Source organism: Petaurus breviceps, unplaced genomic scaffold (assembly GCF_028583685.1).
Source record: "Petaurus breviceps papuanus isolate PSGF00001 unplaced genomic scaffold, PetGlider_PUasm1.0 224, whole genome shotgun sequence".
In the NCBI taxonomy this organism is placed as follows: Eukaryota; Metazoa; Chordata; class Mammalia; order Diprotodontia; family Petauridae; genus Petaurus; species Petaurus breviceps.
The window spans coordinates 28,278-47,535 of record NW_027185887.1 but is presented as its reverse complement, the minus strand read 5'-3'; the positions used below and the strand labels follow the sequence as shown (position 1 = coordinate 47,535).

The window sequence follows — 19,258 nt, the reverse complement described above, 5'->3', positions numbered from 1 at the left end:
TTTTGAAGAGTCACAACTGTGACTTAAAGGTAAAATAAAATTACACTAGTGATTCTGGTAGATAAAGGAAATATAGACAAGCACTAAACTCTAAGGAGTGTCTTGGCAGTGAAAGTGACATCTCAATCATTGGAAATTTTACAGGTGTCTTATTGCTTATGCCAAAGGAGTGTCTATACAAAGATCTTTGATTTCAGTGTAGGTACTCTGGCATAGCTTTTGAGATCTCCAGATCAAAATGAAGCTCTTCAGGCATTATTGAAATATTTCCAAATATCATTATTCCATTATCATTCTAAATATTTCCACGAAGGAAATACTTCAAGACCGGGCTTTCTCAATTCTGCAGAATAGCCAAAGGACTTTGTCTCCCCTGGATATAACTTTGCAATTCTACAGAAGCTGATGTTGCTGGCAGACCTTTGTGGACCAAAAGGCTAAATATGGTACAGTACAGGCAGTCTGGTGATGAATACTTTAGCTTTGAGGCCCCTTCTGAAGGAAACTGTTTTCTTCACTTCCCTAGTTCCAGGCTTTTTTGGTAACTTTTTCCATCTCTCTGTTATTATTCACCAGTACCACTCAGGGCGGATTGCCCCTTTAAACCCAATCACATTACTTTAGGAAGAGATATTTAGGGAGAGGGAGGGCACATTGGTTAAGGAGAGGCTGGGTCATTTCTAATACTGAGTATTGCGTCTTAGTTTGGGTCAATTCTCCGTCACTGAGGTGCCTGCCTTACAACTGTTGGGATTTTAAAGGGAAAGCACGAGTTTCTATAACAGAGGTGAATATAATTTTAAATAAATGCTACCCCGCCTGTCCCCTGGTAGGCTAAGTGTAATAAATATTACAGCATATACAGCCTCTTAGTTTCAGAAAAATAACCCATAGTGATGCTAGCGCGAGAATGATTACAATATTCTTTTCCGACAGCCCTGGTCCTTCTCCCCACGCAGACTCCCATCCCTGCTCAAAGCGGAGAATCATTCCATTCCTAAAGAACTCTGTTTTCTCCTAGAAGCTCGGAAAGCCTGAGATCACATTTCTCCATATTGGTCAGGGCTGCTACCTCTCGAGAGATACAGCAAGGTTAAAGCAGAGAGATGAGTCCAGGACCCAGAAGTTCCTGCTTTTCTCCTATTCTCCATTGGATCTTAGTGAAAAGTCATGACAGGAAGAGGAGGTAGACGGCATAGGGATGGCGGAGAGTGCGCAGGACTATGAAAAGAAAAACTTGTCTCGTAACTACTGTAGAAGACGTCCCTAATGAAAGCTGTAGTCAAAAGAAAAAACGATGTGGCTTCAATTCCAAAGGAGATTGCGGTCTTTTGGAGGATTGGGGGAAGGGAGGGATGGAAAGAGGAGAGGGAAAGCGTGTATATTGGGAGGAAGGAAGGGGGGAAAAAAGGAGGAATAGGAAAAGAAGGAGAAAGAAAAGAGAGGGAAGGAGAGAGAAGGAATAGAAGAAAGGAAAGATGTAAGAGAGAGAGAGATGGGGAGAGTTTAAAAGAGGGAGGAAAAAGACGGAGAAGGAAAGGGAGGAAGAGAGGGAAAGAGGAAGACAGAAATGGAAGAAGAAAGAGGGGGGGAGAGAGAGAGAGAGAGAATCCTTGTACAAGGGCGGGAGAGTTGGCTGGAAAGTGCAAAGCCGCAGGACTCTCCCTATACCCTGGAGGCTCCAAGGAAGAACAGCATCCAGCCCCAGCCTGCGGAGATGCTACTGCTGCCTCCACTTCTACGGCAGCCGGGTCTCCAAGTGCACCGTGGGTACCCCCAGTCACTTCCTATAGACCAGGCCAATCAGGCACCTCAGGGGCTTGCATTTTGGCAGATGCACCCAACTCTCGCTCCCCTCCTGCTGAGCCCTGGGGCTGCAGCTGGGAAATCGCTGAGCGGGGGCTAGTATCCCTGGCTCCTAATGGCTCTCCCGGAATCTTTGGCCCCCTGGGCACGGTGCCTGGAGACCCGCTAAAGTGGGAAGGAGTGAAAGAGAAGAGGGGAGGCACCGACGGTGCATAATGAAGGTCCCGATGGGCATCCGGAGACTGAGGTGGAAGCTTGGTAGACGCTGCATCCTCTTCTTCGTTCTCTTCTGGACCGTTTGCTGGGTGTTAGTGGCCACACTTTTTCTCCAAGTCCACAGGAGCGTCTTTTCTGAGCGGTGCACAGACGAAAAGAGCCGGAGGATCCTGGCTGGGCTGGTATGTCCTGTCCTGACCCTGTCCTGTCCCTATCTTCCACCTCTCTTCCCCTCTGCACCCATTCACTTTGCCCACTACCTGCCTCCCTCTCCAGGGAGCGCGAGTGCTTTCGGGATGAAATAATTGGGAGAAAGGGCTAGCCACCAGGTGGGGATCTACTGAACGTGAGACCTGGGGAATGAGGGCTTTGGCTTTTTGACTTTGGACTCAGTTCTATCCCTTTCATCTCCAGGAGCGCCTATATCTCACTTTACTCTGACCCATCAAGGGGGAGGAAATAGGATACCACACTCCTCAAAGAGGGCTCTTGTTTCTGATTTTCATAGAGTATATAAGGAACACACATCCCATTCACACATACACATATTGGAAAGCACGTGTGGACACAACTGTCTTTATTTGAATACAGACATAATGTGTACTTGTGTGTGACAAAGGGAGGTTACAAATTCCTCTTTTTCTTTAAGCTTGCCTGCCATCATTTTAAACCTGGATCTGATAAGCCTATTCAAAAGAATTTCCTATCTCTAGTAATTGGCAGTTCCCCCTAATAATTAAGACGCATATTTCAATAATCTTTAAAGTTTGCATATTGCTTTTCATAAAAAATATGAGTTAGCACCCATTTTATAGATAAGGAAACTGAGGTGCATTGAATTGGCCATAGTCACCCATCTAGTAAATGCCAAAGATTTGTGCCCAAGTCTCATGAAAACTTCATTAGTATGCAAGCCAAAATAAGGTGGAGTGCCTAGTCACTTACAATAGTATAGAACAGGCAAAGAAGTTCATAACTTTGAAGTGATATATTTGTAATGAATCTTTTTCCTTCTTGCTTGCTTTCTTTTTCTTTTTAGAAATTCAACCATATTCAGCCTCCATCCACCATTTGTCCTCCCTTCCAACTGCTATTTTTCTCCCACAATCCATTAAATTTGACCTTCAGATGATTTCTCCAGCCAAGTAAGGGGCACACGAAGTACTTCAGACCAATCATCACTATTGGAGGCTTTGTGAGTTTCAGAGAACAAGGGCTAAGAGTCTGATTGCTTTGTAACAAGGCAAAAAGGCTAGAGTAGAATAAAGGGAATGGCCCCGGAAAGCTCTTCCTTCCCAAACCCCTTTTGTTTCCTTTTCTCTTTTTATACAGCAGTTACTGTCAATTAAATAAGATAGAGAGCTTAAGTGCTTAGACTAAACAATTAAAGCATCTTCTAATGGATTAAAAAGATATAGTAGAAAAGGTGACACAATTAGTTAAAACTGGCATCTTCTGGCAGCACAGAAATCCGTAGTTGCCATAAAACAAGATTTCATCTTTGGCTGATCCAAAATGTTAGAACTTTCTTATTCCTTCCATTTTATTCAGAATATTAAGCAAATAAAAGGACAATGAAATGAAGGAATAGACCCTTTAAAAAGAAAGGTAGAGGAGATAGTGACATCTATTGTCTAAGTATTTGTTGAGTGAATATTCGCTTCAGAAAAGTGAATGTGTAAGCATTGACCTTATGAACTATCACTTTTTTCCTTTTTCTGCCCCATAAACTTTAAGAAATAAATTGAAATTTCAGCCCACGAGTGCAATTTTGTTTTCTTCCTCACCAAAATATGGAAACAATTCTTTGGGGATAAAATATTCATAAGAATGTATACATACATACAATTAATGGGGGGAAATGAAGGAAACAAATTATGTATGAAAATGCTCAGATTAAACAAATAACATTCCCAAATTGAGTTAGACCTGATGAACCAGTCATATGTTGATGAAATGCTCATTATTGTTTACATAGTTCTTCCCTTTTGATTTGTAAATTTCTTTGTGCTGAGGTCCTAAGAGTTTCCCCAAACTTTATCCACACTCATTTTCTTATTCCATTCACAATTTTCTCTTCACTTTTACAGACTTTTTTTTTTTTACAGACATTTTTTTTACAGACATTTTTTTCATTCCTTCATTCTTAGCTTTCCTCCCTAGTCAGTTTCTTTACACCACTAAACAAAAAGACTCTGTCTGAAACTGCTTTTGAAAAATAAAAATAAAAAAGTTTGAGATTTTTTTAAGTGTGTGGCTGAGTGGAATGAAGCCTAATGGACATTAAATAATCCATTATGAAAGCAAGTAATTGATAATCATTAATTTTCCAGACTTCCATGTAATAAATGAAGACTAATTATGCTCAGGAGCTCTATCAATTTATCTTAAATGGCAGCCCTATTGGATTTTTTTTTTTAGCTCTGGTCTGACATAGAGCTGAAAAGGTCAGTTCTCTGCCTTCTGAGGTGCTACATATTCCCCACTGCCAATAGGCAGTTCTAAAATACCAGTGTTACCTTCCCCAGAATTTATTTGACACAGATTCAAAGAAGACAGACAGACTTCCTCTCCCCTGAACAGACTTTTAAACCCAAGTTAGTTGGGCAGTACTGTTTGTATTAGTTGGTTCTCATAAGGTATCATTTATTCCTATTACATCCTATTCCACTCTCTCATGCTGTTTTTGCTCATGGGAATACTACACATGTCTTTAGTCAAGATACACATAGATTAGAGTTTCTTTTAAATGGTTTTCAGTTACTGTAAGATGTGATATCCTCCCCTCCGATCATCCAAAAACCCAGAAGAGTTAGGTAGTTATAGCTTCTGTGGACCCCATAGATTGAATCTCTCAGTTTCTTGGCTCCCCAAGCAGTTTTCAATTCAGCTCAGCTTAGCTCTTCCACTTCATAATAAAAGTGGTTGTTATTTTTCTGACTGGCCTCCAGATTCTCATTAGCTTTCCCTCTGAACACAACAGCGCATAAGCAACAGCCCTACTGACTGAGCCCAAAAGAATTATGATAAACGTCTCTTAGTGGGAAATCTCTCCTTGTATGCTGACTGTAACAAGCGCTGCAGGTGCTATTTCTTAGAGGAGCTTGTGGAGGAGAATATGACTGTAGGATTACTAAGCATGGTAGTAGGATAAACAGAGGCCTGTAGGTGTGCCTTAATAGGCAAAAAGAAAAATTAGAGAGTAAATGAAATGGACTAGGGAAGCTCCTTCCCACCCATTATTTAATTCTATTCAGCAAATATTAATTAGCTAGCATAGACAAAGCACACAGGAAATCAGCAAGGTCTTCAGTGAAGAGAGCACTGGATTTGGGGTCAAAGGTCTGGGTTTTGAGTTCAAGCTCTGATCTTGTTTATGTGACCATGAGCAAGTCACCTAATCTCTTACAGCTTCCACTTCCTCATTTGTTAAATAGGAATTATAATGCTTATAGGGCGACTAGGTATAGTGGATAGAGTCCTGGCCCTGGAGTCAGGAAGACTCATCTTCATGAGTTCAAATCTGGCCTCAGACATTTCCTAGCTCTGTGACCCTGGGCAAGTCATATCACCCTGTTTGCATCAGTTTCCTCATCTGTAAAATGAGCTAGAGAAGGAAATGGCAAACCACTCTAGTATCTTTTTCAAGAAAACCCCAAATGGAACCATGAAAAGTCAGATGTGACTGAGCAACAACAACAATGCTTGGGTTAAATGAAATAACACAACAGGCTTTGTGGACCTAAAAGTGATATATATTGTAAGATATGACTAAGGGGACATGAAGATGATTAAGAAACGTTTATGATAACAAAAATAGCTGACATTAATGGAATGCCTTTGGGTTTAAAAAGAGCTTTAAATACATGATCTCATTTGATTTTCACAACAATCCTGTGAGGTAGAAAATTTTTATTTGGAGTTTTAGTCTTGTATGGAACTTAATGTCAAGTGAGACAATACTTCCATGCTGGGGCTAAACAAATCCTGAAGAACAGAGCAACAGTTAGAAGCACTAAGTTTACAGCTTTAAATCCTGGCTCTGCCCTTATTATCTGAGTGACTTTGGGTGAGTTACTGGACCAGTGTCTTTGTCTATAAAATGAGGGGGTTGGACTAGATGAATTCTTTTGTCCCTTCCAGTTGATAATTCAGGGGAATGTAAGTTCTTAGAGGACAGCAATCAGCAATCATTTCATTTTGTCTTTGTGTCTCCACACACAGTGTTTTGCACGTTTGTTTCTGTTGGTCTTTGTGACCTCATTTTGAGGCATTTCTTGGCAAAGATACTGGAGTGGTTTGCCATTTCCTTCTACAGCTCATTTTATAAATGAGGAAACTGAAGCAAACAGGGTTATATGACTTGCCCAGGGTCACACAGCTAGGAAGTGTCTGAGGCCAGATTTGAACTCTGGTCTTCCTGACGCCCTAGCCATTGTGCCACTTAGCTGTTGGTACACTTAATCAATGCTTGTTGTTATTTTTATAAATCTAGAACCCCTGTATAGCTATAAATCAGAATTCCTATTTTTATAAATCTAGAACTTAGTCCCAGCTCTTCTACAAACTCTCTGATGTAACTGGATAAGTCCCTCAACCTCCCTGAGCTTCAGTTTTCTCACTTGTAAAACAACCAAGTTTTCACTAAGTGAGCTCTAAGGTTTCTTCCAGTTCTCAGATTCTAGGCTGTAATTTAGGAACAATTGGAATTGTTCCAAAAGAGAGTGGTCCTCTTTTTTGGGGCTTGTGCTTTTCCAAGTTTCAGTACATCACTCCTTTCTCTTCTGCTTTTCAGTCCACACCCTAACAGCAGGGAATATGTTAGATTCTCCTCCCTTTATCTATAAGGTTTCCAGGACCCTGCTTTTTCTGTCAACTGTGGCTGGAGGCAAAGGTAGGCTAACAAATGTTATGCCATGGTTGATAATTTATAATGCTGGCAGATGCTGGGCCATGGTAATAAGCAAAGCTTAAGAAGAAAAAAGAAAGAAAAAATCCCAGCAAGAATAGCTTTGCTACTGGATTTCTGGTCCTTTTAATAATGAAAACCCCAGCTAATAATGGAGAATATTTCATCCTGCCATTTCATCTGGCATTTTAAAAATTACTTTTTAAAAAATGCTTTCTTTTATACTGTCTACAGAATTAGGAAAACCTAACTTCCCTTTTGCATGGCTGGCTTTTTCTTCAGTCCAGTATAGTCATCTATGTTAGAAATTCATTTTTAATAATGTAGCCTAAACCAATGTTCACTTTTCTTGGGTTCTACTTGCTGGAATAGAGGTACAACAGGTGCTGGGCAATGCATTTCAGGCCTGGGGATTTTGATTGGCATAGAGATGGAATGCTAATCAGGACAGAGCTGCTAGTCCAGATTGACTGGAACTAAGAATGAGTGACAGGAGGTAATATGAAGCAAACCAAGAAAGGTCCATGGAAGCCAGTTCATGGAATACTTCAGATACCAAGCTGAGGAGTCTGTAATTTGCCCTGGAGACAACATTGTACCACTGAAGCTTTTCAAGCAGGGAAATTATGTGGTCGTTCCTATTTTAGGAATATCAGTTTGGCAGCTGTGTGTTAGACTGATTGGAGAGAGGAAAGACTATAAACAGGGAAGCCAATTATGAGTCTATTACCATGGTCTAGGGAATACATAGTAAGCTCTAGAACTAGAGTAGTGGCTATGTGAGTTGGAAGAAGGGCATGAACAAGAGAAATGCAAAAACTGTTGGTGAGACCTGGCAACTACTTGTATAAACAAGGTGAAGGAGAAGTAAGAATCATGCAGCCCAGTAGATAGAGTGCTGGGCCTGGATTCGGGAAGACCTGAGTTCAAATGTGGCTTCAGACACTTAACTGTGTGAACCTGGGCAAGCCACTTAACCTGATTGCCTCAGTTTCCTTAATTGTAAAATGGGAATAATAATATCAGCTACACTCACCCTCCCGGTTGTTGTGAGGATCAAATGAAATAGTACTTGTAAAGTACTTAGCATAATCCTAGAATACAGTAGGTGCTTCATAAATGGTAACTCTTATTATTACTATATTATCTGAAGTTAGATGAGAACTGAGGAAAGACACTTGATTTAGGAGATAAGGGGTTGTTGGTAACTTTTGAAGAGAGCAGTTTCCACAGAAAATAAATTTGGAAGCCAGATTGCAAGGGATTAAGAGGTGAACAGACATTGAGGAAATGGAGGCAATAAGTGTAGATAACTTTTTTTAGGGGTTCGCTATGAAAAGAGAAGAGATATAGGATCATAGTTTTAGGGAGTAAATAGAATTTGAGTTCTCAGGCCCCGGAAGATCTAAACACTCAGGTGGTTATTGACCTAGGAACCCAAACACCTCTCTTCTTCCCTGATGTGTGACAGCTACCTACATTATCACATTACTTGGAGACCCCTCGACACATGATATTTCCCCATCCTATGGTTAATAAACTACCATTTTTTTTCCTCTCCTTATTGCTGTCATTCAGTCGCTGTCGAGATGAAAATTCCTTTCTTGCTCCCATTCCTTGCTCTGATGATGTCTTGTCCCCATTCACCTCAATAGCACTTCTACATTCTTTTTATACTGACTTCTCTGCTCCCTGGAACACCATTCTATTATTATTTAAAAAAAAAACCCAAACCCTTTTGCCTTACGCCACTTTTTCCCCCACTATCCCACTCTCCATGGTGGTTTATCTAAACCTCTCATAGTTCTTAAGAGCTCTCTCTTCTCTCTTTTCTTTGTTATACAATACATAGACATCTTCTGCCACTAGCTCTTCCTTCTCCCTGTCTCCTATGAAGAGGGGATCCTTCTTGCCAATAAAAATTCCTCTATATGCATATGCTGGGGTCATCTGGGTTTCACTCTTGGCCCCTCTTCTCTTCTCATTCTGTATTATTTTGCTTGGTGATCTTAACAGCTCTTATGGATTCAATTATCATCTCTATGCAAATGATTCTCAGAGCTATTTGTCCAGCCCTAACTTCTCTCATCCTCTAATCTTATGTCTCTAATTGCCTATTGGACATCTTGATCTGGACATCTTGTAGACCTCTTAAGCTCAGCATTTTCAAAACTGAACTGATTGTCTTTTCCCTCGGGTCCTTATCCAGCTTTTCAGACCTCCCTATTACTTGTGGAGGGCACCACCATTTCCCCAATTCTCCAGACTTACAGGATAGGTGTGATACTTGACTCCTCACTTTCTCTCTTGATGCTCCTCCCCCCATATTCAGTCTGTTGCTAAGTCCTATTGATTTTACCCTTGTAACATCTTGTATGCATTCCCTTTTCTCTTCTATCACTACCACTACCATGGTTCAGACCTTCATCACACCATGACTGGACTACTGTGATAGCCTGATGGTTGATCTCCCTGACTCATTGTATCAGCAATGCCATATTCACAATGCCTATAGAGATTACAAATATGCTGATATAATTATCCATCACGAAATACGTCAGGTTTGCCATTTGGGGAAATAAACTAGAAAATTTATTAAGATACCAAAAGACTGAGTCCCAAAACCAGAAAGTGAAAGCCATCAGAGTAGTTATGATATTGGCACAGGTAGATAAAGTAGAAAGCACCCACATTTTCAAGCCTTTAAAACAGAACAGGCTACCTCAGGCAAAGGTCCTCCTCTCCCCACTCACAGCAACCACCCAGCGTCCTGGAAGAGCGCTCCCAGCAGCTCCGGCCCCTGGCAGTGCTCAGCCGGAGTCCTAACTCAAAAAAAAAAAAAAAGGCAACTGCCAACCGCAGGACCGTTAGCTCGGCTTTTCACTTTCTCTTGCTCTGCTATGTCAGCACGTCCATGGGGCATGGGAGATCTTTAAATCCCATAACCCTTACACTCATCTTTTCCCACTCTGGTCTATCTGCCACTCAGCTGTTAATTTTATCTTCCTGACCATCTTACCCCTTTCAGATCTCTGATTGGATCTGGATCTCATTAGCTTGGGAACTCCTTGATATTAGATCGTAAGCTCCTTGAGGGCAGAGACTCTTCTCTTTCTTTAGCACAGTGTCTGGAACATAATCAGTGCTTATGTTTATTGACTCACTGAATAGGGTAGTCCTTCAGACCAGTGACTGTTTGGGGATGATCACAATCACTCCTTTTCATTGGTGACTCCCCAAGGGTACCTGGAGTTTTGAAGAAACGCCTGATGTCTAGAATCCTCAGACTAATAGGTGTGCCCTGAACACACAGTGTTCTACCTTACATTGTTGTTCTGGCCCCTTCCCATATCTCTCATTATCCTCTTTCTCACACTCTTTCTTCCAACCAGATCTTTCCCCATCTTTGAGACAGCTTCAAAAAGCTCTTCTCTATGATTAAACCAGCTCACTTTGTTGCTCTTCTTGTCTGAACTCCTACAGTCTCCTTACAGACTATGCACACAATTCTCAGGATGGGCTCAGGATGATAGATTTTCATAGAATCTAAAAGTTAGATGATACCTTAGTTCTAAAAGTCTATAAAGACCATATTTATGCCCATTGGGACTTTAGAACTAAACAGAACCTAGCAACTCCCCTTATTTTATTTTATTTTTTTTTGGAGGGAGGAAGGCAAGGCAATTGGGATTAAGTGACTTGCCCAAGGTCACATGGTTAGTGTGTCAGTTGTCTGAAGATGAATTTGAACTCACGTCCTCCTGATTCCAGGGTGGGTGCTCTATTCACTGTGCCACCTAGCTGCCCCCCTTATTTTATAAATAAAGAAATTGAGGACCATAGAATTTAAGTGATTTGTTCATGGTGTGTCAGGTATGGGGGTAGGTACGGGGACCCCAAAAATCCCCTGCCCAGAAAAATTAAAAGTCAGAGGTATCTTGAGGAAGGAACAGGAAGTTTATTCAGTTCTCATGAGAAGAGGGCGTCCTTTCCACCACTATGAACCAGCAGAATGAGGTGTATTACAAAAGACAGAACAAGAATTTATACCCTAACACAGTCAAGCCCCTCTCCCCATCCATTGTCCCTTCTCCCATTCGCTAGGAGGTGAGCTCTTAGTTTAGGTGCAAAATCTAACACAATGGTGGATAACAAAAGAGCCTGCCACTATCTCCTGTTGGCTGGGAGGCAGGACAGGGAGCCAAGGTATTGTTCATGTTCTTATTTGGTAGCCGCTAAAGCAAGGGAGGGAAAAAAGTCACAAGAAAAAGTGGCGGTCAAAAACTCCTGAAGGGGCCTAATGCTGATAAAACAAGGGTGGAGGTCAAAAGACCCTTGAAGGAAGCCTAATGTTGATGTGGTAGTAGTAAAGAGGGGGGGAAGGGTGAAACCAAAATTCTGGCTTGCTCCCACAAAACTTATGGGCTGAGAAGTTTTCATCTTTCTCATTCAATGATTATACAACTAGCTAGTTGTAAAGTTCCACCTAGAATACCAGCTTTTTTCATTCCCATGGATATAGTTCTTTATTAAAGAACAAGATAAATATGAAAAGGTAAGTCTTCCTTTCATCTCATTACCTGGATTATATATTGTCCCATATTGCCTGTTGTCTTATATGTGTTAGTTTTCTCTCCTCCACTAGATGGGGAGTTCTTCAAGGAACTTAAGTCCCTTGAGGACAGGGACCATCTCTTACTCTCCTTCAGTACCTCCCATAGCACTAGCATAGTACTGAGCACATAGTAAATGTTCGGTAAATGTAGGTTAGCAGATTAATGCTTTAAAAAAATATCTAGGGGGAGAATAGGTAATTGAAGTTCAGAGCAGAACAGGTTTTCCAGAATCATCTTTATTGTGACTAACTTTCCCATTCCTTCACTTCAGTGTCATGACTACCAAGGGGGCATGCTGATGGGAGACCTTTGTGAAGACCTGTGTGTGGCTGGCAAGCTGGTGTACCAGCGTTGCCTTTACTATGAGAGGGGCAAGAAGGTTCTTCAGGCCACTTGGCGTGGCCAGCCTGTTGTCTTAAAATCGAAGAAAGAGACCTTCTCCAGCTTCCAACCTCTTGACTTGTTGGATAAGGAAGTGGAAGGTAGCAAAGACTTCCCTGAGGAAGAGCTCCTCCTAATGGTAGCCATAGAGGTCAAGAGTGCCCTGGGTCTAGAAATCTCCAATAGCACCATGGGGCCTTTGTGGTCAGGGAGAAGGGGGCCTCGCTGGAAGGTCCAGGTGGCCAGCATGTGGTCACTGCTTCAGCAGGAAGAGTATATCTACTTCAGCCTTCTACAAGACTTCAGCCGCCATGTCCTGCAGGTGCTGGGCTCCTGTGGCCACTTCTATGCAGTAGAATACCTTGCTGCTGGACATCCCCGACACAGAACACTTTTTCCCCTGGAGGAGGCCTCTGGCATCCCCCTTGTGAGCGACCAGGGTCAGGCAAAGGCCATTAACAACATTGCGCTCAGCTTCCTGGACATGGTAAAGCATTTTGATAATGACTTCTCCCATCGCCTTCACCTCTGTGATATCAAGCCAGAAAACTTTGCCATAAGGAGTGACTTCACAGTAAGTGCTTCCAGGGAGGGATGAATAAATAAAGCAGAAGAAACCATGGGCTCTAATGACTGATTGTTTGAGTTCTAGAGTTCTGGGTTTAGTAAAAGCCCCATGAATACCTCCCTCCCACTTGATCTGGTAAGAGTTCCATCCTAGAATCTCCTATAGAATCATAACCATCACCCCCATCCTCCACCCCCTCAGTTTTCTATTTTCCAGAATGAATGTTCTTCTGTGACCTCATGACATGATCTCAAGGCCCTGCAACATCTTGGTTGTCCTCTGAACACTCTCCATTTATACAGAATCACAGAGGAAAAGATTCAGGGGGGACATGATAACTGTGTTCTAGTAATTTAATGGCTGTTTCGTGGAAGAAAGATTAGACTTGCTATGTTTGGACTGAGGTGACAAAACCAAGAGCTATGGGTAGAAGTTGCAGAGAGGCAGATTTAGGCTTTCTGTCAGGAAAAACATCCTGACAGATGCCAAAATGGAATGAACTGCCTCAGAAGGCAGTGGGTTCTCTCTCACTGGAGGGAGGACCATTTGTCAGGTTGGACTGCATGACTGCTGAGGTCTCTTCCAAATCTGAATTTCTGTGTTTCTGAGTCTACTAAACAACTTCAGCTGTAGGGCAGTGTCAGCCTAGGAGTGTTTCCATCTCATCTATTACCCAGAGATTTGGGTATTGTGGTGGTGGTGGTTGTCCTTCATTCTGGAAGAGGACCAAAATGTTAGAAGAGGACCACTGTTAGAGGCAAGTTACAGTGTCTGACTGTGACTGATCAGACCAATACAAGCTCAGTACCACAGTACCACTACCACAGGTCAAGCACAAATAGTCCACGTGAACATTTGGGATGGATTCTCTAAATTTGCTCATCTCGTGTTTCTTCTGAGTTAAGATTGTTGGTAGAAAAGGGCTTTCAAACAGGGGAACAGAGAACCCCAAACATCAAGAAGGTCTATATTTCCTAATGGCTAATAAGATTAATTTCTCAAAAAGAGTGAAGACATTTCTGCCATTAATTTAAAATTGCCCTGGGGAGGGGGAGGGTATCTATTTAACTTCTGACCTGAGGCAACTATCTTCAAGAAATGGGGTATTACCAAGAGGATGAGGATAGAATGACCTGAGAGAGGAGGGGTGTCTTATGTGTGTTCCTGCTTGGAGATCCTGCTTCCCTTTCCTCCTCCACATTAATTTAAATCTGCTTCTTCCTATGGTTTCATTCAGGAGCTGTTCTGGTTAGCTTTCATTCTGTGTTCATCACTGCCAGGGAGACAAGCGGTATTTTAGTGTTTGTAGCAAGTGAAAAGCATGCCTTGGGTGAGAATGACTGCCACTGAGACTTACTTTGTTAGAAAACAGATGGATGTGTATTCCCTCCTCTGCTGCAACCTGACCTTAAAGGAGGAGGATGTTATTGAAAAAGGAGACAACAGTCAAAAACCAGTTAGGTATCTCATTGTGAGATGGACCTCTTTATTCCCCACCCAGTCTGAGGACCGGGGGCTGTGGAATTAATCCAGTAATTGTGAGTCCCAATTCAGACTTCAAGCCCCAAAGAAAGCCTGGACTATCCTTATTCTAAACCTAGGTCTTTATCTGCTAAATTACGTTGCTTTTCACTACATTAAAGAGTTATGCAACAAAACAAATTACTTTATGAGATCCAGGGTTCTCGGTCATTACTTATAGTCACAGTGTCTTTGGCCAGTCAACGAATAGGTGCGATGTGTGGTGGGAGTGTTTTATATCTGCATTTTTCTCTCTCCTGTCTCACAGCCCTGTTAAAGTCTCTTAACTAGTGAATTTAAAATCTGACCTAACACCTCCAACATCTAGAACCTTGTGGGAATCTGTTAAAATTTGAAGAACAACTGTATTAACAACAATTATAAATGTAATCTATCAAAAGGATGGTGATATTATTGCTACCTTTTGCTTAATTATGGAAGTAGGGAGCAGGGATTAAATTATTTATGGAACAAACATTTGTGAAATGCTTGCTGAATACAGAGTACTCTACTGGTGCCAAGGAGATACAAAGTTTAGTTAATTGGTGATCCTTGCTTTCAGGGAGCTTATAGTCTAGTATGGGGACAAAATACCAACACAGATGTCTATAATACAGATTGTTACATGAGTACTTTTTTTGTCTGCATCTGTGATTTCATTAATGTAAGGGACTTTGGGTTATGAAACTCCCTCTACCAAAGCAGATCAACAACTGCCCTGCCACTTAGGGTCTTCCAGAACTGTCTGGGGGCACTGAAAGGTTGGGACTTGCCCAGGGTCACAGAGACAGTATGCTTGGCAGGTGGAACTTAGGATCAGAAGGTCATAGATTAATAGCAGGGAAGGACCTCAGAGGTCCAACTCTAATCCAACTCTCTCATTGTACAGATCAGGAAACTGAAGTTCAGAGACTCTGACTGGTCCAGAGTCACACAGAAATGCTTGAATCACACTTAGTCATGTTCTCTGACTCCAAATTTCGTGCTCTTTCTATTGTATCATATTTCCTCTCACCCAGATTGTCCTGACTCCAAGGCTAGTTCTCCATCCATTACGTCAGATTGTCTCTTACTACATGAGAGAGTTAAAAACAAACTGCTCTCTGAAGTCTAATGGGGAAACATATTCTAAACTGGGGGGATCATAGAAGGCTTCATGGAGTTTTTGGAATACTGGGACTTTTAAAAAGGCTCTCCCTTTAGTTTTCTGATTTTAATTTTTATCTGTGTTAAACTTTTAAGGATGGGTAGGAATTCAACAGAAGAGGAGGGAGGCTATTCTAGGCAAATGATACAGTTTGAACAAAAGCATGGAGACATACTACTAAGAATTCATGGAGGGGAATAAGAATAAGATAAGGTTAGAAATAACTATAGGCAATAGGAAACTATTGAATGTTTTTGAGCAGAGAAGTAACAACCAAATCTATGCAGAAGAAATATAATTCTAGCAGAAGAATAAAGGATGGATAGAGGAAGAGCTGGAGCAGAAGCTGGAAGACCTGGAAGGGAGTTATTGCAATTGTAAGTCGATAAAGTGTTGGGAAATAAATAGAACTGGGTAAAAGAAGTGAAAGAGAAAGAAGAAAAAAAATGCCCTAAGATTACATGGGAGACCAGGTGAATGCTGGTATCACAGCAGAAAGAAGAAGAAAAAAGAGCATAGAACAGAACTTTAGGGAAGACCTACTACAACCTGCAGAAAAAGAGGAGAGGTCATGTGAAGAGAACCAGGAAAATATGGATGTAGATGTAGCCAAGGGGATGTGAAAGTACATAGTAGGCAGATCATCAGCATCAAGAGATTCAGAGAAGTCAAGGAAGATAACAAAAGGCTATTGCAAAAGGCTATTGGATTTGATGAGTAGGAGGTTATTGGTAACCTTTGAAGAGCAGTTTCAGTAGAGCAATATCAGAATCCCAAGGGCAAGGAATAGGGTAGATAATAAGGAAATCAAGGCATAGACCATGGATAACATTTTCAAGAAATCTAGCAGTGAAGGAGAAAGAAGACAGGATAATAGCTGAATATGGTAAAAGGACCAAGGGCTTTTGGAGGATTGCCTGTATGTTTGTGGACAGATACAGAGGAGCCAGTAGAGATGGACAGATTGCAGATCTATAAAAAAGAAGAGATGACTGATGGATCAATTCTTGTAGGAGGAAGGAGGAAGTATGGTCAAGATCCCAGGGAGAAGTATTAGTCATGGTGAGAAATAGACCTTACTCTTCTGAGACCAGATGGAAAGAGAATAAAGAAGGTAATGATGCTGAGAAGTTTTGGGGAATGGAGGAGAGTCTCTAAGGGAACTCATGTCCACTGCCTTCTTTTCACTGGTTGCATTCTGAAAGCATGTGGGAGGGAGTTAAGGGTGACATGAGTGAAAGAAAACATTTATAATCACAGTGAGAAATGAGATGGGGAATTGTCTGGATAGTTTAAAATCACCTGAAAAATTCAGGGAAGATAGGAGATAGTGGTAGTGCAATGGCAGGTTTCTGAGGGCGATATGTTTGGGATTGGTGGCACCCTTCAGATCAGATTATATAATTCAGTGCATGCCCTGAAGTGCCTTGTAGTGATAGAAGAGAAGGTGGGGTTGTCGGAATCATAAGGACTTTGTTTTTATTTATACTGCCACACTGTGATCACTTCATTCACAGTTTGGGGAGTAGAGAAAGATGGGAAGGGAGGAAAGGAGAAGAGAAAAGAGAAGAAAAAGAAAAAGAGAAGAGAGATATGGGAGAAGAGGGGAGGAAAACATAGGAGAAAAGGAGAGGAAAGGATCAGAGCAGCAGAAGAAAAGGTGAGGAGGAGAGAGGGGACAGAAAGGAGGAAAAAAGAAAAGGAGAGATGAAAAGAGAGAATGTGAGGAAAATATAAGAGGAAGAGGGTTAGAAGATGGCTAGAGGAGAAACAAAGGAAAGGAGCTCTGTAACCCTTTGTTCCCTGACCCTCAGCCATTGCTTGACTGTGAACCTGACTATTCTGAGGAAACGAGAGGAATGATCCAGCAAGTGGTGTTCCCCTCTGAGCCACCTCTCAAATAGTGACCTGCAAAGAGTTGGTCTTCTAGGTGAGAAAAGGACTGGGTTTTAGCAATTACCAGTTATCCAGTGTCCTAGAAGCCTGCAGCAGCAGCAGCCTTCTAGCCAGGAACCAGTTTAGCAATTCGTAATACTTTCCAATATTGAGTCAGTGGCTTGAAGTCACACTTAGAAACTTTTTCATCACTTTCTGGTCCAAACTGCTATTCGATGAATGCCAACGGTCACTTTCAAACAGATAGTACATTTTTCTGCTCTGAAGGCATATGAGACTATATTTCAGGGAAGATAAAATTATCATCAGATGTCTTTCTGTTCTGATGCCAGTACATTACGGTTTGTAGGAAATTATGTGGGTTAGATAATTTTATGCATAAAAGAGTTTGTGACCATTTCAAAAATTAAGAAATACTGGGTATATAAATATTTTTGTTTTTACTTCATAAGTATCAGGTTATGTTTGCCATAGATGTGAGCTGTTCTCTATCATTATATTATAAGAGGGAAAAAGAAAAAAAAACAATTCTTGGTCTCTTGGGGAAAGCAGAAAGACACAGTTACAAGTAGAGGAAAGAGTCATATATGATAGATAAGGTAAAAATAGGTACATAGTAGAAGAAACTCCAGTTTCTTGTAGAAGCTTGGAAAGGCTGCCAGAAACCCTGGAAAGAAGAGAAGGGGCACTGGGCCACAGTCAAAATGTTCTCTACAGAGAACAGCTTTCATTAGTAACCTCAATCATGTTCACTTTTAATGTACCACTGGGGTAAATTGTGAAATTACATATTTGGCTTGGCTTCACAATGAGATAGAAAAGATTTATTTAAATGGCAGGCTGGCTCTGTTTGTTATGACTGGATGTATAATTAAGCAAAGCCTTGAAATGCCTGAAAAAATTTTCCTATGTTTTTCATTTTCATTATTCCCCACATGCCTCTAAGCAAATCATGCTATGCTGGACAATCTCAGGAAAATTGCCTGGACTGCTGACACCCACTCCTTTTCCCCTTCACCCCACCTCCCACCCTCTATCCCATTAAAAAAAAAAAGAAGTTAGCATCTGAAGTTATGTCACAGGATCAGAATGTATTTAATACAGGATGGGAGTGGGTAAAATGAAGACTTTTTCGAACATTTTTTGAGGCATTACCAGGGGGACAGAGAAAGGCAAATATTTCTGATATGGCCTGCAAAGGCTTGTGGATCACTCTGGGCTGCATCAGATTCATCAAGCTTTCTAATAACTTTCTAAAACAAACTTATAAGCTGCTGTACTTGGGTTGACTCCAGGATTTCCCAGGTTTGAGCTCATCTTCTGTTATTTAATCCAGGTAGTGGGAGAAAAATCTGCATAATTTAGAAGTTATCCTTTTCTGGTTTTGAAGTCCTTTTGATTTGTAGCTAGAAACATAAATCTGAAATTCCAGGGGGCCATCAAGCTGTCATTCAAACAATGGATTTTGTCTTTGTTACTGTGAGAGCATGTTAGTTCCTAACTGTCCCATCCACAACAATTCTGGAACAAGTCATTTTTGCTTTGGCCCTTTCCCTAACATTTCTGTTTGTGCCAGTTTTGTCCAGTGTTTCACAGATAACAAACAGGAGGCACTGGAGGTTTAGGTAATGCACTTTTAGTAGTATGCCTTCTCATCCCTCATTTGCACCATTACACTCACAGTCCTGCCCAAGGAGAAGCCTTTTTATCTGGTGTCCTTATAAGGATAAACTACTGGTACCTTGTCCCAATTTAAAATCCCAGACATTGAAGAGCAGAGGCCCAGAAGTCTGATGTATCACTTGATCAACTAGAACCTTCTTTTTTTTTAATGGGGGGAAAATTATTTGTAAGGCATTTCAGTGTCTTCACTTTCAAAATTGTGTTCTTTGTTGTTGGTTTTTTCATCAGGATAAAAATTGATATCTACAGCAATGCTTCCTAAGCCTAGTCATGAGCAACTTTCCTTTGCAAATGTTTTTTTTTTATTTTTTAAATGACAAACGACGTGAAACTTTATCTATGATACAGTGTTAAGCATAAAAAAGTAAAATTTAAAACTTTGTTCTCTCTCCCCCCCCCCACTCCATATATTTTTGGACCAGTTTATGCCTTAGTGAATAGAAGGAAGGATTTTCTTTAGACTCTTAATTCAGTGACCACTTACAACTTGGCTGACAAGTGTAGTACATTGGAGA

General features: G+C 41.2%; 1 protein-coding gene across 4 annotated transcripts in view; it reads left to right on the top strand.

The window, feature by feature from the left end:
• Positions 1-765: 765 nt before the first annotated feature.
• Positions 766-19,258, top strand: part of DIPK1C (divergent protein kinase domain 1C) — a 29,173-nt gene continuing 10,680 nt past the window's right edge. The window contains exons 1-2 of one of the 4 annotated variants that reach the window (XM_069094954.1): positions 766-2,204; positions 11,819-12,502. In XM_069094954.1, the coding sequence (XP_068951055.1) occupies positions 2,022-2,204; positions 11,819-12,502 (867 nt within the window). In that variant the 5' untranslated portion in view covers positions 766-2,021. The remainder of the gene's footprint in view (positions 2,205-11,818; positions 12,503-19,258) is intronic. The other 3 variants (XM_069094955.1, XM_069094956.1, XM_069094953.1) reach the window with 3 other exon arrangements.